This window comes from Gouania willdenowi, chromosome 7, assembly GCF_900634775.1.
Source record: "Gouania willdenowi chromosome 7, fGouWil2.1, whole genome shotgun sequence".
NCBI classification, from domain to species: Eukaryota; Metazoa; Chordata; class Actinopteri; order Blenniiformes; family Gobiesocidae; genus Gouania; species Gouania willdenowi.
The window spans coordinates 4181467-4205365 of NC_041050.1; the positions used below are offsets into that span (position 1 = coordinate 4181467).

Genomic DNA, 23899 nt, shown 5'->3' on the forward strand with positions numbered 1-23899 from the left:
TAATTGGCTTCACATTTTTCTGCTGGGGGGCATCAGTAGGAACTAAAGCTAGATGGCTTTTTTTGCTTTGATCCTTGGGGAAAAGCAAAACTTCCTTCGTCCAACATTGAAGACAACTTTGCAGGGAAGTCTCTCATTAACCTCAATCTGAAGATCATATCTCCTCATCCGGCTGTGGTGGAATCTGCTTCAAAACAAGGTTTCAAATCACTCGTGTTCATGATGGCAAAGCAGCAAATGTAAAAAGCGGTAATAAAACATCTCTTAAACTGGATCAAACTGTCACTGCTTTGAGTGGAGCACGCGTTGGTCCCCATGTGCTGTACAGATGTGGGCGTGACAGCATGCTCGACAACAGTTGGCTGTGCCTCGTACCACTCACAGTCCAGGCCCCTCCATGAAACATGGCTTTCTTTAGTGTTTATTGGTTCTTGTCCAAAGTCAAACCTCAAAACAAGAAGGTGAGGGTTTTTTCTCACTGCACACAGCCTCTATGAAGCTGGAAAAACTGTTTAAATGTGTTGGAGGATTGTGTACAAAAGCATCTTTCAGAAATGTGAGTGTATATACATGCAAAAAAAGCACTTGGATCTCCCAAACCGCTCTTTACAGCCTTGATACGGGGAATTTGCAGTGACAGGCTATACTATCTTTCAAAATTGCTCTGTTGTTAATGGTGATTGGTGCATGCTTTTGGTTTGGTGTTGGTTTTAATGGGATGTTGCTTGAAATCTGCAATAAACATGACATTTTTGGTAGAGAAGAGTGTTGTTTTATGGCCTGAGAGCTTTGGTCTTTCAGTCGCCTGTTGAATCTGCCACCCATACTGTGTTTTATCACACCTGCAACTAAATCCGAAGGTGTTTTTATCTAAAGAAATCACAAGATCCTCACCAGCTGTTGTCATTAATTAAAAACATTCTTTTCAAATTCCTAACCCTTTAAAAATAAGCCTCTTTAAAACTATTTTTGTTGTAATATAAATTAACAATTTGTTCAGACGCTTATTTAAATGAAAATGAACACAGCATACAAAAAAAGACTAGTTGTGGTGAAACAAAAATTAATAATTGATTAATCAAGATTTTATTTTTGATGATTATGAATTGACTCTTAAATTTCCAAAGAATTTTATATTTATATTAGTGCTGGGACATTATCGCATTCATGGTAAATAATTAATTACAAAAAAATAACATTATAATAAATAATAATAATAAATAACAACTCATTGCATGAGTTCCCGGTATACCCATAATACTGATACTACATGCGGCCTTCGGTTTAATTTTGTTCGGCCCCGAAAACAAAATTATAATTCATGAAGTTGGAACTCTATATGAAGCCCAACATGACACACAAAACTCAAGTAGCACAGAAAACGACAGCAAAATGCACAAAATGTCAACAAAAATACACAATTTGATCACAAAGACACAATAAACAACCAACAAAACCAGCAACATATACAAAACACCCACGAAATTGCACAAAATGACAGAATAATACACAAAACGACAGCAATATCGCAAGAATACAACAAAAACACACATAATGACTTGAAAAACACACAAAAGGGCAACAAAAATTCACCATATGGACAAGAAAATAGACAAAATGAATTCCAAAACACAAAATGTCTAAAAACACAAAAAAAAAAACACACACACAAAAAGGACTACAAAGACAAAGCCCTATGTTCTTTTGTGTATTAACGCTCAGAGTGGTCATTATTCGAATGCGAACATAAATGTTCATAATGTGGCCCTCGGATCAGACGATTATATTTTTGTGGGCTCTGCTTTGATAGAAGTTGCCCATCTCTGCCTAAATGCTAAACATGTAGCAGCTAGCAGCTCTGAACAGTCCTACACTGGACACTCAGACAGGGTTCAGAGCCAAAATGATTAAGTCCATGAGTGATAAATGAACAAAGTCAGTGGATAAATGATTGTAGTGGACAGTCGACCACTCTCGGTATTGGAAATAGTAATGTTAATGATATAATAGCTAATTGATGAATTGCCCTTTTAAAAACGGCCTTTACAGCCAACAAAGAAGTGCTTCGCTTCCTACTCGTTAATTTCCTGTGAACATTAAATAGACTTTTTTCCACTAAGAGTTTTTAATCTTCAAGAGACTTTGACAAATTCAATTAATGCTTTTATGGAGAACCAAAGAGCAAAAAGTCATCCTGGGGCCTAATTGGAAAAAAAAATCTATTGTCTGTCACAGTGAATAATGATGTTATTTCAAAGATTTTTGCCTGCTGCGCTATCGGATGACTGAACCAATGTTAGTGTTGCCTATACTAATGTGCTTAACGCTCATTTGCAATAATGGAAAAAGATGCAGATGCAAGGTGGTGTGTTGTTGTTGTTGCCTGAATGGACTGCGATGACCTTAAACCTCCTTGGATGCTTCTTGATGTTTAGTGTGTGTCCAGATTTCTTCCCTCCCATGTTTCTCCCACTGCTGGTTGAGCAGAAACAGCAGAAAAGATCTCCTCCAAATGCCTTTGCTCTCTCCTCTCCTTTGATGATTGTGTTAAAGTTGGATTCAGGTTCTTGTTTGTTCTGCTGCTGCTGCTGCTGAGAACATCTGGTGAGAGGTGTCGCTTGTGTCAGTATTAATAGAATACAGTTCTTTCATCTCTTCTTCAGTGATCCATAGCTTTGGCAGAGCAAACAGAGAGGATCTCAGTGAAAGTTGTGGGAATAGAGAAGGAGGACTTGGATGGTGCCCAACAAAGAGCTCTGTTCAATTCAATTCAACTTTATTTTTATAGCGCAATTTACAACAAAGTAAATATCTCTCTCTCTCTCTCTCTCTCTTTCTTCTCGTCTTTCTCTCTCTCTTTCTCTCTCGTCCTCTCTCTCGCTTTCCTCTCGACTCTTTCCTCTCCTTCTCTCTCAAGTACGCTCTGGTGTGCCATCGCGTACTCCTAGGGGTAGACGTACCCCCATTTGAAAAACACTGGCCTAACATGTTGGGACTGCTCTGCTTTCCAAAACTTCACCATGGTGCCCTGTAAATCCCACCTAATTAGGAGTTCGCCCATGAGATCGCCTCCCAAATAGCATGACCTTGGGAACTGGTGGAGAGTGGCTTTAGCAACATGGAATGAATCCCCACGGCCTGGATGCCTGGAGGCTTTTTTGTTTCTGTTCTCACAGAGCTGATAATCTATAACTTGTGCAGATGTTTCTTTTCTGTACTCAGTGAAAATCTGTTTTTCTTCCAAAGGTCAATTTGTTGCTGAGTTGGTTTCACAAGCTGCGCTATTTCTTCTACATACCCATCTGACTGTTTTCCCACACTGCACGATGATGAACTAATGGAGAATGATACACAAGGGGAGAGAACTGAGTTGACTGTCTTAGGCCTGTGATTATGTGGGACAATGTATCCTTGGCCAAGTCAACAGGTGGTGTCAGATTAGTCTGTCCTGGGGTGAGAATAAGGGAGAGAGGAAGAGGGAGGAGGGGGAGATGTGCAGCCATCAGTGGAGAGAAACCAGAGCCTAATCACAGAGCCATCAAACAGCTGCTGCTGTGACTTCCTTCCTCCAGCTGAAGCGGCTCACAAACACTCTAAGATCTGTCATTATATTAGAGATGGAATTCAAATGTGATAGATATCCCACACATTCACTTATTAGTGGCGGCCCACCACAAATAGATTTTGCCACTGTTTGTCCTCGCTCTGTGTATGTAGGGTGTCATTACAACTCCTGTACATTTGGTGGCGCTATGCATCGCCTCTGCCAATAAAACCAAAGAAGACGCGCTTCTTAAAGCAGTTGATCTGCCAGAGAAGAAGACGTTGCAGAAGCAAGAGACAAGTTTATGACTGAAACACTTTTCCCACCGACACAACGCACCAGAATGTGATGATGCAACCAAACACCGCGGTTTGCGCGTGCATGTGTCTGGAAACAGGCCAATTATTCCATGTAAATTGTAGTTTGTAGGTTGAGATGGAGTGAAATCAATGAAAGTTACTCTCAAGTCCCAAATTTCATGTTTGTCACGTCGTCGTCTGACGCAAAGTTTCATCAGCAGCATGAATTCAGCTTTAGTCCGTCAGTGCATGTTCGTCAAAGATTTTAACTCTTCCTGCAGCCCAGTCAGTTATAGCCTTATATGTTATTATTTAATGTATACATGAATGGGTCAAGTTAAACATATTTAGTATGTTATTTTATATCATATTGTGCATTGTTGGAATGTCAGTGCAAAATTATTGTTACTTTTTGATACTTTTTGATGCTTTATTAATTATAAAGCTCTAATTTTAGTGAGGTTAGTTACATTTAGAGCCATAAATGCAATGGTACTAATAAATAGCATAATCATTTCTTCCAGTGTTTCAATTTTTGTCCTTGGTTTTCTCATTTACGGTTTCACCTGACGCATCTGTCGCACAAAACGTTCCGCATGTGTCGCAGGATCAAAAAATGTCCCCATTCGCTTCATATGCACGTTGAAGCGAAGTACCGCCCACCAGTCACACATCCAACTGGGTGAGTTTTACCGCCTGCTGAAACGAGGAGCTGCGCTCCTTTTTCTCCTCTCATAAACATAAACCACCAGTGAAAAAAGCTGGTGTGATTAGCGGCTAATGCTATACTACCTCAGTGCTGACTTTCAAAGATGAAAACTATAGAGATAACTTTTACCTGCTACTACCACCTCCTCGCTGATTCTCCTCCACGTCAAATCCTTCCTAGTCCGGTCCCGGTTATAAAGGCCGTGTCATACAGCTCCAGGTGGTCACACACAGCTTCTACTCCATGGTTGAATGTTTAAACAGACCGGTGTCTGTGTTGACGGCTTGACGTCATCATCAACAAAGACTCTGATTGGCTTTCGTCATGCGAAACAGTCGCAAGAGTTCAATATTTTCAACTCTTGCAAATGTGCGGATATACGTAAAATCGGTAGCGCGCTTGCACGGCCAGCGCTCTTGACGTGCAGAATGGACCACACCGTCGCACAGGAAAAATTTCACATCTGGGACGCATCTATCCATTGACTTTGTATACAATCTGGACGTACGGACATTTTGTGACACATCTGGTGTGAACGCAGCATTAGACAACAGGCTAACCACTTAATGTGTGTCAAGCTGGTGCTGCCGGTTTGGCAGTTAATTGTTTACATACTTTAAGTGTTATTTATACATAAAAGTGCATCAAACTGCTCCATATTTGGCCCCTGAGTTGGACACTCCTGCTTTAGAGCATGTAATTCAGTTAAAAAACATTGTGTAAATTACAAAATAATTTAGTTGTAGATATCTCAGCCGCTCTAAATACACATGGATACAAATTAAAAAAATTCTCAAGCTTATATCACACAATAGCACTCAATAGCACTTAATCTCAAATTTCAAAATCCTGCTAATTTCCTCAAATTATTTGACTAAATTAAATAACAATAGTTTGTACTATCAAGGACATGTAAGTTAATTTAATTGTAAGGTCACTTAATGCTTGAATATTGCCCCCCTGAACTAAAATGAGTTTGACACCCCTGCTTTAACAAGTTACCCAGGCAGGGATTTGAACCTTTAAGCTGTGGTATTTGCGCATAAACATTTACTGCAGTATTTTCCTCACAATAATACCACTAAGGTTTTAACCACTTAGCCTCCAGTCCAGTTAACTAGCGTTGTCCGCTAACCTCAAAGACCTAATAAAAAAAGGAATGGCTTCGTTCTTGGCTTCAGCCGTGGGCTGATAAAACTGTATGTTTGTGTGTGTGTGTGTGTGTGTGTGTGTGTGTGTGTGTGTGTGTGTGTGTGTGTGTGTGTGTGTGTGTGTGTGTGTGTGTATTTATGTGTGTGCATTCCTTGATTTCTAAATGTGTGAATGTGAAAGGATTTTCCGTTCGTCTGTTTGTCAAACACAAGCTTTCAGAGATTCCAGGTGCTCTGTTGTTTCCTGGACCCTGCTGGGGTGATAATTGAAAAGACGACGTTTTCTGTGGGTGTCGACTCGTCCGACACATCTGAGGCCGCCTTGCTGCGCTCTTTTCCCACCCACACTGACAGTACCTTACAGCCTTCAAAAACCACTTGATCAAACTGTAAAAACACGGGGGAAACGTTTGCTAGCTTCTCTTCTTGACGAGTTAATGCTTCTTTTCCCGTCCCCGAGGCTGAAAAAAGACCATCAGAGATAGTGTTTCGTTTAGTGCGATGCTGGGGGTGTTTGGTTTCACAGCAGCTCAGGATCTCTGCTCCTCGTCTGGTCACGGTGTCGCCACAGACTGACCTTCGACCTAAAATATGTTATAGTGACTCAACTTTGCTTGGAAATTAATGTCATTCAGTCGTGAGTCAGACGTGATTCTTAACTCCGTGTCACAGGCAGTTTTACCTTACATACTTTTTTTCTTTCCATATGGGCATTTTTAAAATGCTCTTCTATAGGTTTATGTATTTATTATTTACTATTACTCCTTCCATAGTAAATAGCATTTCTTCCATAAAATTTAAAATATATTTACTCGGTTTATATATTTATTAAATCTTTAAATTTTCGATTATTTCGTCTGTGGGTTTCTATATATATATATTTATTTATTTATTTATTTTTTAGATATATATTTTCTATTATTTCTTGTATAGGTTTATATATTTCATTTTTTCTTTTTTTCAATTATTTCTTCTATATATTTATATATACAGTATGTATATATATATATTTTTTTTTTCTTCTTCTATAGGTTTATATTTTTAATTTTTTTAATTTTCTATTATTTCTTCTATAGGTTTATACAAATGTCAAATCTAAGCAGATTATACTGTATGTGGGTTTTCCCTGATGGTTCTCTGGTTGCCCCCCACAGTCCAGAAACTGGTAATGTCCTGATGCTGTTATGAAAACATTGAAATAAGATTTTACTCTAATTTAACAAAACTAGATTGCAGTTTTTTTAATTGCTAACAAGCATTGGTTGAAACTGAAGTCACATGTTCAAAACTCTTATCACAGTCTGCAAAACGTTAGGTTATTTACATAACCCCAGTTCTATGAGTAATATGAGTGAGATGTCTCACTATGGGATGCACACTCCCAGCAGCCCTCAGACGCACTTTTTCTCAATCGGCCAATCCTGATTGGCTGGTGGAACTTGTCCATCCGTCTGCAAAAATCTCAGTCCATGTGGACTAAAATGTGAATCACTTTTTATTGCTTTCACACATTATTATTATTAGTTCACCACCTGCTAAACACTAAACTTTTACAGCACATTTTTTAAACGCTAACAGACTTTGTTCAAAACGGTTAAAAACACAATCAAAACAGAATGATAGGGGGGAAAACATGGGGAACGTTTGCTGCAGACACATTGAAATCTATTGAAATTTATATTGAAAATATTGACAATAAAATGAATTGCAGACACAGCTGAGTGTAGTTGTTAACTGAAATCAATTCAGGTGATCTGTGTTTGGCCTCATTAGAAACAAAGAAGTGGATCTGATTATTTATCTTTGGACTAAGTACGTATGGACTAAGTACGTATGGACTAAGTACGTATGGACTAAGTACGTATGGACTAAGTACGTATGGACCAAGTACGTATGGACCGAGTACGTATGGACTAAGTACGTATGGACTAAGTACGTATGGACTAAGTACGTATGGACGTAAGTGACGTAATAATCTGACGGCCATGAAGGTTAGTGACGTCTGTCGTCCATTTCCGAAAATAGACTAAAAGCATATTTATAACATTTCCCCCTGATATAATCTCAAAAATCACACGGTTTGAATGTAAATCAAAGGAAAAGAGGCTCACACTCACCTTCCACTCACTAATATGAATTATGTTGAATAAATGTGGCTAAAATGTCTTTGGTCCCTTTTCATTGAACCACAGATTGACTGTTTTATGTCAGTTATAATCTGATAATATGGCTTACATATAATAAGATAGGGGTTTTAGATGATTTATTTCAAGTTGTTCAAGGCATATTATTGCATTAGAACGGTCATCATGAGTTTCCATGAGCGCTTGGGTGTGTGTGTCCCTTTAAATGTTGTCGCCGCAAGGAATTGTGGGTCAACATTTTCTCGTCTCCTTTGGTAAAGAACGCATCAGTGTTTTTTAGGCTAAAGGAGGTAAAAAAGGAGGCATTGACCTTCTTTTCCTGAGCTTAAAGCTGATATCTGGAGTTTCTGAGAAACGTCTCGATGTCCCGCCCTCAACCGCTCCACTTCCTCCCCCTGCCTCTCCCAATCTACCAGAAGCCACACCTCTACTTTTCTGCATGCGCATCGCGGAACATAATAAGGTCACATTGATACAGGTCTATGGGTCAGGTAAGAGCCAAAATCATATTTACCTGTTTGCTGTTGTGACGTGCGGCCTTGTTTTCATGCACAGTTCCACATTCACAATCGAAGCCTAGTGGCTGGGCGCACTCGGCGATCGTTTCCATTTGTATAGGGGTCTATAGGATGAAGGAGGGGCTTATATATTTTAATGTATATGAATGACCACCTGCAGTGGATCGTAGTAAAAGACTAGTTTGGGATTTTTTCGCATTTCAAAAGAATCAAACATAAACATAGATTTCTCAGAAACTCCGGATATCAGCTTTAAAGACAACTTGGACGCTCTTTATCACGGCCGCTATAACTGTCGGTCATTCAAAACGTTCACGAGACAAACTGATGTCCACTCAAAGGTTAAATCTTCACAGAACAATTGACGGGTGGAGCACCGTGAAAACTGAAATAACAAAAACGGTTCACAGTTTGATACAAATTACCATATAAAATGTCACACATACGACTTAAACCACTCATAAGCATTAAATAAGCAATGTTTATTAATATAATTAATATAATATTAATTGTGAGAATTTTCCAGCAAAACAATAGGCAATACATGCATCCCACTATTACTGTATTGAGCCATATTTTACAAAATAAAGTAATGTTTTGAAGTTTGATAAATTTATTGATTACAGTAACGAACACACACACACACACACACACACACACACACAGGATGAAGACCAAGTTCACTGGTAAATGCAGGGTTTTGGATCCATTGTGGGACCAAACCAGTGACCTCGGGGGGAACGGAGATGGCATGGCAGGCACTCCAACATGTACTGAAAAATGTGGACTTAGCCTGAGCCCCTTTCCCTCCCCTCTGCACCCACCAGCGTTAGTCATGGAACATTCCGTGGACTTTGTGAAGACGAGTGTCTGCGTGTTGAATGAAAGAGGCTGCTTCCTCTTCCTCTTCCTGTCTGATCATTTTGGATTGAAATCCTGCGGAAATGTCAAAGAGCTGCAGAAGGGCCTCACTCATCGGGCTCCTGATCCCGCAGCGGCTCAGGGCCAGGGTTTAGTGTCAGAAGTGGCAGCGTGTCCGCTCTGCTGAGCAGTTTTTCTCAAACAAACGTCCACAAAGGTCTGCTGTCAAACAGTATGGAGCTCTGGTGTGTGCACATGTTGCATTGCTCTCAGGCTTAACGTCTAAACAGAAGAGTGGAAGAAGTATTGCTGATTCTCTTAATTCTGCAAAACTTACTTAACCTGCACAGGACTCAACAACGTAAAGCGGAGTATGCACAAAATGGATTTTCTAAATGAGGCCCCACAGGAGAAAAAAAAGACATAAAAAAACATTAATTATTGTGTAAATTACCAAATAATTCATTTGTAGATAAATCAGCCCCTCCGACGTAAATTCAATGAAATTCCACAATATAATGCAGTGGTTCCCAACCTTTATTTTGATATGAAGAAATAATGGAGACTCTAAAGACTATAATTAGTTTTTGATCATGTTTGTTATACTGTATTACAAATACAGAGCCGCCAGTATTAGTGGTATTTGACAAAGTGAAAGTATAGAATACAGTTGTTTAAGTGTGTTGTTTAAAACTCAAAAATAATAGTTAAAAATGTGAAAAACTTATTTTTAATTAGTGATTTTTTTTTCATTTTTATCAGTTGCAAGACATTTCAAACGACCCCATTTAAACTCCTGGCAACCCCACATGGGTTCCCAGCCCAAGGTTGAAAAAAACTGACATAATGCTTATATCACATGATGGCAGTTATTTTTCTTCTTAAATTGTTGAAATAACTCAACAAATTTTTAGGAATCTTATTACACAAAATTTACCCAACATGATCTAATGCTGCATTCCAAGTAAATCAGAACTCCAACTACTTGAAAAAGTGACTTGAAACGCCACCTGAAGTCGGAATTCCTACTCTGTTCATTCAGGAAAAAATTTGAGGCATATGCTAAGTTGTTTACCGAAGGCCCCAATATATTTTCATATATTCTGAGGGAGTAGGTCGAGCTTTATTGCTATACCAAATTTCAGTTTCCTATGTGGTGAAATTTCTGAGATATTGGAAGCTGAAAATGGTAGAAAAATAAGGACGCCCAAAAATTTCTCTATCTTTCTCTATCTCTCTATAAAAGCAAGGAACCTCTGTCTGTCTGTGTGTGTGTTTTTCAAATATCTCTGTGAATTAGGTTCAGATTGACCTGAGACTTTCAACATGGCTGCTGCTTGGTTCAAAGGTGTGCAAGGTTGGATTTGTTTGGACTACAATGACACCGTTAATGAAATTTATCATAAAATTGTCCGCCGGGAGCAGACAATTTTATGGAATGCACAATATGTGCCACGTTAGTCTTTTTCTCTTCTAAGGGACAGCACGTGTGAGTGAGTTCTGTAGTGTGGCTTGTTCAAGGGAAGGTCTTGGTTAGGATGCACTCAGAAATCAATCGAACTGTGCTGTTTATGGTGTTCTGAGACGTAGTGAGAGCAACATCTCCTGAAACAAGTATTTTAAAACAAAACAAGCCATGAAAAATATAGATATAGGCGGACATTTTCTATATCGCAATAATAGAAAACTTGATATATCTTGAATCTATCGCCCAGGCCTAGTTGAAAATCACGCCTGTGTTGGATCTGATGCAAACCAGTGCTTTTATTAGGTTTATATTTATGGCTTTGCTCAATGTTGCCAAGTTGGGCAGATTCCCTCCTTTTTTTAAACTCAATTTTTCTGCCACAAAGTCTTGAATCAGTGTTAACAGCAGTTATAAAGCATAGTTAAGATGATCTATTTTGTTGGAAATCTTCAGCTGTATCAACACTGGCAGTGGGTGAAGTAAAGGGAGGACAAAGTATCCCAGTGCCTGGTGGTGCTTGTTGGGCTTCTACTTTTCAGCGTAACATGTCAAACGTTCATTCACATAATAATGCTTGCAGCTTGCATTCCATTCCGCTTTAGTACGCGCTGCCACTTCAAGTCCGAGCAGATATTGTTGGTGTTTGAGAGGAAAGGAAAGGAAAGGAGAGGAAACAGAGAGTGGAGGGTGCTGTGGGGAGCTCTCCAAGGGTCAGGGAGGTTGGGAATTTATCTTTGTGAAGGATTTCTGCTGGTTCAAGAGGACACAACGTTAAATCAGTGCTTTGGAATGAGCCGTGCTGCCTGTTGTCAGCTTTCAGCTCAGAAGACGTTCTGCTTTGGTGTCACAGATCGTTGGCAGAAAAATGCCAATACCTACCAACGCAAGTCTATTCTTGATGCTGGTAAAAAAAAGAATAAAGGGGAAAGTAGTGGTTATGCATATGGTCATCTGTGCTGTGTCGAATGTGTTTCTCACACCAATCCCTGCAGCTGCAACACTGAGTTTAATTCACAGAGTGGGCGAATCAAATTCCTGGAAGAATTCTTCTCACGCTTGCTTTGACAGCCTGTGGATGTCACCGGGATGTAACCAGGGTGGGAATGTTGGCCGTGTGGGTGTATGAAAGTGTTTCTGTGTGAAAGTGTGTGTGTTTGTGTACAGCTGTAAAGCGACGTGGGTGCTGCTGCTGGTGTGCATGTTTTCCCGCACGCTGGGGTTTGTGTGCAATTCTATTTCTGTATCTAAACTTGTGAGACGCTGCTCTTTGATTTGGGAATGACGACGTGAACATGAAGATGTGCGACACCAGAAAAGTATTGGGAAATATTTGTCTCAAGTATGTTCACAAATAATGTATCGACAATTTTCACATTTTTCCAGATTTTTCACATGCGTAATTTGTGTGTTGTATGACGTTTCTGAAAAAAACACGTAAAAATCTTAAAAACACTTGTGAAAATCTAAAAAAAAACACACGTAAAAATCTAAAAAAACAGGTGTGAAAATCAAAAAAAAAAGTGATAATCTGAAAAAAACGTGAAAATCTGAGAAAAAACACGCGAAAAATCGAAAAACCCTGTGCAAAAATTTAGAAACACGTGAAAATCTAAAAAATACATGTGAAAATTTGGAAAATACATGTGAAAATGGTGGATATATTTGTGAATATTTTTGAGACAAATCTCTCCCCATAGAAAAGGTTCAGGCATTTCCAAACCACTATATTTAAAAGAAACACAGTCCACAGAAGTCCAGAAAAAACAACTTCAAAAGGCCCCAACAAGTGAGATGGCCACATGGAATATATCACTTTATTTCTCCTTTGTGTCCATTGGCTGCAGTTCTGGGGCAAAACATTTGGTGAAACAGCAAAAAGTTATTCGTTCAATAACAATAAAATGAGTGACTATGCTGATGATAGTCTCCCATATGTACAGTAAAGTAAGTTTGCTGATCCCTGAACATTATAATAAACAGATTTGCCAAAGCACTTAAAGGAAAACTATAAGGAATCAGCTGGATTTTACTACTCTAAAGGTGCGTTCACACCGTAAGCGACAGTCAGTGACTCTGGCGACTAGGCTACATTCAAAATCAATGTAAATGACGCGACGTCAAGCGACGCGACTCACGCAATTCCAACGACTAAGTCAGCTTTCTCTATTTAGATGTCGTTACTGACAATTATAGTTCTTAAAATCATGCCAAACATATTTTAACTAAGTGAACTATTAATATTATTTTGTATTTTTATGCTTCAGACGTTCGTTGGGCTGAAATTACGTGAGAGTACATTAGATGAGATTTTACAGGAAAAATTATTGTGCCTGAGATTGTCACATGACCTGTAGGTGATTAATTGTTCCGTGTCATATTGCCATATCTGCCTAATTTAGTTTAAATGAAAAAAAATTAATAAATGAAAATGATTATAAATGAAATGAGACATGTAAACCCATGTAAATTTTCGATGTACAAAACAGGGGACGGGACCTAGATAAGCAAACTGCTTCTTTCATCTCCTTTTTCGGAATGAAAAAAAAAAAAAAAAAAAAAATGTAAAAAAAAATGTAAAAAAAAAGTGAATGTCGGAAATAAACTGAATAAATAAATAAATATAAATAAATTATTGCTCTTTACATTTCAGGAAGTATTGTATTTCTGTCCATTTTCTGTGATCATGATCATGGATCATGATCACAGAAAATGGCAGGAGCTAGATTATGTAATTATGCATACAACATGGTTATTTTTAAATATTTGGACCTGTTTTAATCAGTATAATATCCATACCCCTCACAACATCTGTGTTTCCATTTTGAAATTTTCCCAATTGTGGTTCAGAGTCCAACTAATTATCTTCCATTTCATCAGCTTTCCTCGATTAGACGCCCAAATGAATGCTTGACATAGTTCAGTCTTGTTCATTAGTTTATATTTTCAAGCTTAATAAATCACTGCAAATCTCACAAGATTGGAAAATTTTGTGGAGCGCGATTTCTTGTGTTTGTTCATTTCATCTAAACAATTACGACATACTCAACCATGTGTTTTACAGCAATAAATTAGGTGAATGTATTAAAGTTGAGTGCATAGCTAACTAACTTCCTGAAACAGTGATTTTCATCCGTTTTCCGTGATCACAGCAAAGCAGCCGGATTAAACAAAACCCCAAACTGCTAACTTTGCTAAGTTTTTTAAATGAACGTATATTTTTTTTTCTGAATGTAAATAACTGTTTGCATGTTTAAAGCACCTGGACAGACTGTGGGTGTGTGTTTGGGTTTCTGCTTAGTGTCGCCTGTCACTCCTTCTTCATGGATCATAAGATCTGCTGCTTTGTCCCACAAGGCAAACATTGTGTGGAGTAATTCATAAGCCAACGGTAGAATTCCTTCAGGCTGGAATGTGTGTGTTCTATGTGTGTATGCATGCATTGATTTGTACCAGCATTTTCTTTTTTTTTTTTTTTTCCTCTTTTTTTTTTCTTTTTCTCTTTTTTGCAGTGAAGGTGAGATGTGAGGTTGTAGAATATATTGTGCTTATTATGTTGTGTAATCCAGCCAGTATTGTGACAAGTGTGAACCTTAGCTATAATGGTGGTGGCTGTGAACAGGGGGAATGAGTGAGTGGTAGTACCTAAAGCAGGTATTTGGGATTAACGTATCTAAGGTTAAGCCCAGTATGAGTTTTATCCCACATCCCAAGGCGTGCCAGTGCATCGTATACCAGTATATGTGCAAAAAAAAAAACCCGCTACTGCAAGCCCAGGAACTGCCCTGGGCCCGCAGATGCAGCCAGGCCAGCAGAAAGAGCGGAGGCCAGGGAGCCCCAGGCAACCCCCCCGCGGCCGAGCAACCCCCCAGATGCCCCCAAGATCCCAGGCCGAGAGGCAGCCACCGCCCCCCACACACACATCCGAGGAAGCCCCAAGCAGCCGAGCACCCAGCGCATCCCCCCACCGACCCCAACCCCCAACCCCAAGGCCCCCCTGCCAGCATCCAGCCCCCCCCACCCACCCACACCCAAGCACCCAACCCCCCCGAGGGAAGGGCCCAGAGAGCCCCCCGCCCGAGACCCCAGCAGAGCAGCCAAGGCCCCTGCCCAGCAGACGGCCAGAGCCGCGCTGAACGGGCAGCCGGCGGATGCCCGCCGGTGGGCCCAGAGCCAGCAGGGTCCGGACCCCAGGCCAGAAGGACCCGGAATGGAAGCAGCACCGAGAGCAGCGCCCCCAGGGACGACAACCACGCCCATAGTCGCCGAGGGCACCAAGGGGATGCTGCAAGCTGCCCCGCCGGCCCCCAGGCGCACCGACCAGGCACCCCAGAGCGCGCCAGAGCGCCTTTCCTTGATGCCGCCCGCGCGATGCGCCCCAAACCGTTTTTAATTGAACATTTGTAATGTCCAGGGCTTTCCACCATGCAGTCAGGTTGGAGGCAATCAGTGGGTTTTTAAAGCAGTTATGACGTTTGAGGGTCACAGTGATAAAAGGGAGATCAGAGAGTTTAATATGTTTGCAGTCTAGCTGTTCTATTTCTTGCCAGGTGTTGTGGTATTCTTTTGGTTTTAGCCATTCTGTTAAATATAGAATTTGGTTTGCTAGGTAATAATGCGTTTATTTTTTTGAAGAGTTGAAAGGCTTATTTTGGGTTTTTTATTCCTAGCATAGAATTTTGTAATTGCAGAATCTAATCTTTTGAACCATTGTGTTGGTGGTTTCAGTGGATCATAGAGAACAGATTTATTTTAGGTAAGATTTTCATTTTAACTGAGGCTATTCTGCCAATGAGTGAGATGGGGAGATTGTTCCATCTCCGCAGGTCTTCTGTGACTTTATCCAACAGAGGGTCTAGGTTCAGTTTAATTAATTCATTGAGGTTTGGTGATATATTTAAGCCTAGATATTTAATTATATTTGTGGGGGAGGGGTATTGTGGGTTTTGGGTTGCTGGGTTCCATGAATTTTTCGTTAAAGGAAGGATTGATGATTTTGACCAGTTAATGGAATAGTCTGATAGTTTAGAGAAGCTGTTTATTAGTTTAAATAATTCTTCTAATGAGGATTGGGGTTCTTCCAAATAGAGTAAAATATCATCCGCATAAAGATTAATTTTGTGTTCTGAGATGGATGAGTGGATTCCTTTAATAACAGAGTTCTGACGAACAGCTGCTGCGAGAGGTTCAACAAATATTGCAAAAAGCAAAGGTGAGAGTGGGCAACCTTGCATTTTCAGGCATGTTTGTCATTTAAGATTGACTGTAGCAGGTCAGTGGAGCAAAGAAAGCCTCTGAGTTTAAAGAGTTTTATGCCCTTTATCCCCGAGCAAGGACAGCATTAAACCTGCTCCGACTCCAGCCTGAGACTAAAGGTCCCCCTGGTTTTGTTTAACTTGATTCAGTAGAAAGTGAGAAAGTAAACTCACATGAGGCTCACACTCGTGTTGAACGTGTGGCCACCAGGGACCCCCACTGTACCTGAAGGTAGTTGAACACAGACATTAACAATGAAGAACAGTCATGTGTAGACATGGGGTCCATCCATAAAGTCAGCAAAATAATGGTCCATTATTCTATGAATCTGTGATAATCACATTTATTTATCTATCTGATTAATATCCACTGTTATCCAGCAAGTTTATTCTTATATGTGCCATAGTATATTGTCATCTTAAAGATGTAAATCTATGTTTTAATCAGAAATAAAATGGGTTAAAAGTGACTAAAAATGGTGGAAAAAGTGGTGAAATGGGATTTAAAAAAAACCACAGAAATTGGCTAAAAGTTGCAAATTAGAGTGAGCAAAAACTGACAAAGTGTTCAAAATGTCAATATTGGAACAATTAGTTTAAACTGGCAAATAATGGGCATGACAAATTGTGAATGTGGTTAAATTGGCAAAAAATAAGCATGAAATATGGTGAAAAGAGGTTTAAAGTGACAATAATGGGTCAACATATGCAATATTAGGGTGGAAAAGTTATGGAAAGGGTTTATGAGTGCTGAAAATGTCTTGAAAGTGGAAAAAATGTGCAGAAAAGACATTGAAATTTCACAGAAATGGGAGTAATGTAGCAAGAAGAAGTGATGAAAAATTGTAATAATATGGCAAGTTTGGTGTAGTTGCAGAAAAAAAGAAAAAAGAAGCAAAAATGAACTCAAATTGTCTCCCAGTGTCTTGCAAGTGGAACAAATATGCATAAAAGACATTGAAATTTGACGGAGAAGTGACAGAAATGAGAGTAATGTAGCAAAAATGAATTAAAAGGAGCAAAAATACAGCAAAAAAAAATGTGATGAAAATAGGTTAGAATATGGCAAGTTTGGTGTAGTTGCAGAAAAAGTGCAAAAATGGGAGGTTCTTGAATGCATCTCCATAATGGGTTCCTGAACCCAAGGTTGAGAACCCCTGGTCTACTGTAAGTGAATGGGGTTCAGTTGTTCCTTATGGTGTCCAGCATGTGCAGCTATTACTTCATCCCAAGGCAGTGGGAAGCAGGCGACAATCCCACCACAACCCGGCAACACTAGTCGAGACCTCGGAAAAGAATTTGGTTTGTCAGCAGTTTCCTTTGGAAAAAGGGCCGGCATTGTTGTTTTAAGGGTGTTCAGTGAGGGGTGAGAGGCTTTGGGGGATGGATGTAGTTATTTATTAGCTGGAGCCATTTAAATGGATGAATCTACCATGTTGGAGATCGGTGGAAATAGGAACTGGCGGGTTATGCCAACTGGAAATGCCACGGACCTGGATCTTTGCTGGCATGTCTGTGTGGATGCTGGGACTCAGAGAGCAGAGACAATAGGCCCACATTTCTTCTCACTTACATTAAATCTAAAATCTAAAAGAATGTCTCTTTATTTAAAATCAGGCCCCAACATGACACGGAAATGCCTCACATGCATGTTTTGGAACAATATCACGCATTTACACACTATTTTTCACCAGAAAATGGATGATTGAAGGTCTTAATTTTGACAGACGGACATTATGTCTAACTCCAACCATAATCCCGTTCAAAATATCTTGCTTGGTGTAATGGTTTGAGTAGTGATCATGTTATCCTGTGAAGGAAAATCAATGCAGAACTTTGTCTGTAGTGTGTTGTTCATGTGTTGGTTCAGATTATTATTATGACTGCATTCAAACTGAAAAGGCTCTGGTACAAAGACTGCTTTAGCTATTGGTGTGTTAGCTGAACTGGTGATCAGTTTACCTGGTGACACGTCACACAGCAGAAGCAATGACAATCACGTCATTCACCGCCTGTCATCTAAAGCAGTGGTTCTTTAGCTATTCAGCCCGTGACCCCAAAATAAAGGTGCCAGAGACCGGGGACCCCCACTGTACCTGAAGGTGGTTGAACGTAATTTAAAAAATAGGAACAATCAGTTTTAACTGGCAAATAATGGGCATAACAAATCGTAAATGTGGTTAAATCGGCAAAAGAAATAATTAAATGTGGTGAAAAGAGATTAAAAGTGACAATAATGGGTCAACATATGGGACATGTGCAGGTATAAGTGCTGAAAATGTCTTGAAAGTGGAAAAAAGGCATTGAAATTTGATGGAGAAGTGTCAGAAATGGGAGTAATGTTGCAAAAATGCATTAAAAGAGGGAAAAATATGGCAAGTTTGGTGTAGTTGTAGAAAAAGGTTAAAAAAATTAGCAAAATTGGCTCAAATTGTTCAAAAAATACTCTTAGTCTCTTGAAGGCAGTTGGCGACCCCCTCCCAGTGTCTCATGACCCAAATGGGGGCCTGGCCCCAAGGTTGAGAACCCCTGATCCATGTAAAACATAAAATTAATAACTGTAGTTTACTGTATTAACCCTGTTTTGCATGTTTGATACGATTTCAGTGAAGTCTTTCAAACAGGGGAAAAACGATGAAACAGTAACAAAATGGAAAAGTGTAACGTGACGTGGAAATTTGTAAACCCTGAAATGGAATTTGGGAAATTTAAAGCTTGATGTAATTATTCAAAAACTCTTTTAGGATTCATAATTTTTCTAGTAAAACACCAAACTCAACAACCAAAGATCTAAGACACGAGGGAGTAGTCGGGGCGATCAATCAAAGAGTGAAAAAATAATGACGACGCCACTTAACGTACACAAACACGTCAAACGTAACACAATCAACACTGGGTGGGGTTCAAAGACAACAATAGAGAGAATTTGATGCCAAACTAAACAAATCCTCCCATCATGTACGTACCAGTCCATTTAAAACCATCATTAATTAATGTGTTTAGAGCCATTCAATCTTTAATTCAGTAAAAGCAACCTTTCTCCCCATCAGAATACATTTGATTTGAAGTGTTTCTGAGATACTGGGAATATTAATGAGCCCTTATGTGGAGGTCATCACAGTAGTTTCATGTGCACATGCTTGTGCATTAGGGTTGGTTGGTTAATGAAGAATCACTCATGGATCCCATGTCTCTATTAGTCTGGATCCTATGAGATTTAAAATCGTAAATGAATCGGGGTTCGAGGATTCAGTTGAATTGATTCAATCTGACTTTATTTAAAATCAGACCCCAGCCTCACATGCATATTTCTCAACCTTGGGGTCAGGATCCCATTTGTGGTCGTGAGACACTGGGAGACAATTAGAGAAATTTTTGCTTTTTTTCACCCTTTTTCTGCAACTACACCAAACTTGCCATATTGTTACACATTTTCATCACTTTTTCTTGCTATATTACTCCCATTTCTGTCAAATTTCAAAGCCTTTCCTGCACATTTTTTCTACTTTCAAGACATTTTCAGCACTCATAAACCCTTTCCACCAATTTCCCACCTAATGTTGCATATATTGACCCATTATTGTCACTTTTAACCTCTTTTCACCATATTTCATGTTATTTTTGCCAATTTAACCTGCTTCACGATTTGTCATGCCATTATTTGCCAGTTTAAAGTAATTGTTCCAATATTGACACTTTCAGTTTGAACCTTTTTACCACTTTTTCTGTCCATTTTTGGCCACTCTAATTTGCAACTTTTAACCAATTTCTGTGGTTTTTTAAATCCCATTTCACCACCTTTTCCACCATTTTCAGTCACTTTTAACCCATTTTATTTCTGATTAAAACAAGGATTTACATTTTTAAGGTGACTATATACTACAGCTGAACTTCCTGGATAACAGTGGATATTATTGAGATGAATAAATAAATGTGTTGATCACAGATTCATAAAACAATAAACCATCATTTTGCTGACTTTATGGATGGGACCCCAAAAATCTCTCCACTTTATTCCCCCTTATTGATGACCCTGTCTCCACATGACTGTTCTTCAATGATCATGCCTGTGTTCAACCACCTTCAGGTGCAGTGGGGGTCCCCAGTCTGTGGAACCTTTATTTTTGGGGGTCGCTGGCTGAAAATGTTGAAAACCACTGATCTAAACAGGGAAGGTTAAACGGAAAAGTGTGACGTGATGCTTAAATGAGTAAACTTTGAAATGGAATTTGGATCAATTCACTGAGTGACTCAACATCAATAAATGGAATGTCATCGTTATGGTGCATTTCATGTGTTTAGTTGTAGTTTATATGAATCAGAATCAGAATTCCTTTATTCATCCCAGGGGGAAATTGCTTTTGTTACAGCTACAGAACACATCGCAAATAAAAGAATAAAAATGTTAACAAAGACAAAAGAAAGAATAAACAATAAATAAGTGTATAATAAGTAAAAGACTGTTAAAAATAGGGATCAGAAACACACACATTACAGTAGTAGAATAATAATAATATACAAATATATAACAATATGATTCGGATATTTACAAAATAATACAAATATACAAATGTGATTTAGATATGTACAACAATCAAGCTGTGAAGTTACAGAGGTGAATTATACAGTTTCCTGTGATTTCCTGTGGCGTTCTGTGGAGCACCGTGGTTGGATCAGCCTGGTGCTGAAGGTGCTTCTGACCTCTGCTCTAGACACACACACTTATATTCTGAGAGATAATGAATGGCAAAGTAAACACATGACGATGACCCACATCCTGTCTCAGCTTTTGTTTGCCCCCCACCCCCCACCCTCCACCCCGTCCCTTCCACGGCCACGTTTAGCACTGGGTGTGACCTTTCTGCACGGGGACTTTAACCTCTATAAATCTGGCTCTCTCTCTCTGTGTGTTTGTCGCAGGTGACTCACGCCTCCAAGGTGTGGGGAGAGGTCCCCCTGCCAGAGGATTTGGAGGCAAAAAAAGACGCCCAAGTGTCTCCGAGTTTACTTGACGACGATGAGGACTTTGCCGCTGATCAAGCCTCTGGAGGTGGGATTGAGTGAAATTTGGTAACCACAAACCACCATAAGTGTAAAGAGTGCTGATATATCCTACTCTCAAGTAGAAGTACTGTTACTTGATTGAAATTGTACAAAAGTACAAGTAAGACATACATAATATACTCATGTACACTCACAGTCAAAAGAAAGGCATCAAGCAATTCTGATAAAATATAGTATATTTGTCACATGAAAATTGATTTAAATTGTTTCCATAAAACATCGCAACATTCTGTTCCTCCAGATAATGCACCGTGTGTCAAGCTGAATGTGGACAAGCATTATTTTGCTGTAATGTGCTGATAACACATTTATCTCTTTTAAGTGTGGCATCGTTCCATAAATCTTCATGTTGTTGCATTTTTCAATTACTTACAGTATATAGACCTAACCGCCCATCCGATTTGGTACAACCTACAAAATAGGGCTGGGCAAAAAATATCGATTTCATCGAATTTGTAGATAAAAACGATTTTTATTTTGCAAATTCGAGTTTGAAAAAAATTTCATTATTTATTTATTTATTTTCCCCACCACAGTTTTTTTGGACTTTTTCACGTTCCGTCCTTGTGGGTTATTGTAGCGCGATGTGAGCCAGCCCTAACCCTATATGTGTGCTACAGCCATGTTTAATGTTTTATTCACACTGTGCTGAGATGCTAAGGGAAGAGTTTATTATTTGTTTTAATTGTAATGTCATATGTTATAAAATATGTCGTTATCTGATTTCTTAATCAGAAAATTTAAGCTACTGTGACGTTGATGTTGCACTTTTGCTTAAACCTGGTTAAAGCTTGAAATTGTTGAATGACAGAGAATCATTTACTTTTTATTTTGGAATTGTTCTATGCATTTTAACTTTTGAGAACAATCACAGCAATAAAGTTGCACTTTTGACAATATATCTGATGTCTGCAGTGTTTTTTAAGTGCATTGAAATAAAAAAATATAAAATCGAATCGAAACTTGAATTTTCTTTAAAAAATCTGAGTTTTTTTTTTTTTTTTTATGAAAAATTGCCCAGCCCTTCTACAAAATCTCTTTTATCCCAAATTTCATATTCACTTGATTTTTCCACTGGAATTCCTCAAAATTAAAGAGCAAATTCATTGCAGTGAACATTCCGCCTGAATCAAATTGATCCAAATAAACACATTTATACTTAAAAACAGACACAATACCACCCCAACTCAAAAGATGATCATTTTTGGAACTTGATGCGTTTCTTTTGACTGTGAGTGAAAAGTAGCTCCATTAAATAGTCAAAGTAAAAGTTACTGGTTACGTTCACCCTCCGTGTTTATTTATGGTAATAAATCTTACCACGGTTTCTTTGCATACATTAAACATCTCATGTTTAAACTTAAAAACGAAGAGACCAAATCTACCACAATTGGAACTTAATTTATTTTTCACAGTCATCTGTGTAATATAAAAGGTTTGTCAATTTGTACAGTTCTTTTTTTTTTTATTTAACAAAATAACACCAATGAATTCAATTTCAAATAAAAACAATGATCAGGCTCTAATTATAGCTACATTTGTAAAACTCTAAAAATGTGCCATGTGGGTAACAACATGAAAAGAACGACTAAGAACATATGGATTATGTGATTGTTGTCATTTCATTTTTATTTTTTTTTGTAGTTTCACAATGTCCTGTAGAAATGTAACAAATCACTTTACTTTTATTTTATTTATTTTATTTTATTTATTCAGTTCATTTCCGACATGGTTGCATTCACAGAAATTCATTTTGACATTCAGAGCAAAATCACATCATTGTTTTTTTTTTTTTTTTGTCCTTTTGCATGCCGGAAAGGGCGACGGAATATTAGAATTTTACTCAAAAAAGTACAACTACCCGTAAAAGCAACTCAATTACAGTAACATGAATACTTAACTTTTACCTCTGCAGACCACTGTAACAGCTGGCCTTCATTTGTGGGACCAATCAGAGAAGAGAGGATGTTGTTTTTCAAGATACAAATTATTCCCTACAATATAACATACACATTCTCCTATATACAGTACGTGACGCGTTGCCCATATACATTACTGTCCTAGTTCTCTTCTAAGGCCATCTGTTGTTGAAAAAGCAATTTATTTTCCCTAAAAGTGATTCATTTTCCCTAATTTCACATTGTGACCTTGTTTTTATGTTTGTGTCCCTCTTCAAAGACTTGCCCAGTGGAGAGGACGATGGAAGTACACCGTGGCCTCCAGTATCAGAAAGCACCAGTAAGACATCCTTCATTCTCTATAAAAAGCTTCACATATGGCAGATCAGTTAAGCTTTTGTTATTTTGTCTTGTTGGGTTTAGTGCAGTGTGTGTATATTCCTTTGTGCATTCTGTAGTGTGTTCTACACTTGCAGTACTGATGGATCACATCTTCATCATGTCTTTGAGTCATTGATGTCTCTGCTTTAATCACGTTATAGCTGCTAGGGCCGATCGATTCTTTAATCAGATAAAGACACAGTGAAGGCCTCATATACATCAATAAATCAAAGATCATTTGCTCGAAAAAAAAAAAGATGTTGAAGGATAAAGTTACTGGCAAAGTTTCATTTATTGCATTGTGAGATGTGATTTCTTGTGTTTGGTCCCAAAAACTCTGCCAAAGAGACTTCCCAACACATTTCTGGTGTTTTCACTGAAGATTCTGGCAAAACAATGGTGGGTGTTTATTTTGGGATATACACGGAAAGATCGGAATCCGGTTTAAATTACATGAGGCGATATTACTGGGAATACTGGAAGCAAAGTAGAACAAAAATGGAGCGAAGCCAATCACTGTCCTCCATGTCTGGTGAAACAACACAAGAATAAAAACACTTTTATGCATCTATGTACGGAACTCCACATCCCACAATGCAATGCACCAATT

The 23899-nt window shown here is 38.7% G+C and overlaps 1 protein-coding gene across 3 annotated transcripts in view; it reads left to right on the top strand.

Annotated features, from left to right (window-relative positions):
• The window catches only part of hspg2 (heparan sulfate proteoglycan 2), a 161147-nt gene that overhangs the window by 28229 nt on the left and 109019 nt on the right, over nt 1-23899 (top strand). For all 3 annotated transcript variants that reach the window (XM_028453382.1, XM_028453383.1, XM_028453384.1), the window contains exons 2-3: nt 20867-20996; nt 23189-23248. In XM_028453382.1, coding sequence (XP_028309183.1) covers nt 20867-20996; nt 23189-23248 — 190 coding nt within the window. The remainder of the gene's footprint in view (nt 1-20866; nt 20997-23188; nt 23249-23899) is intronic.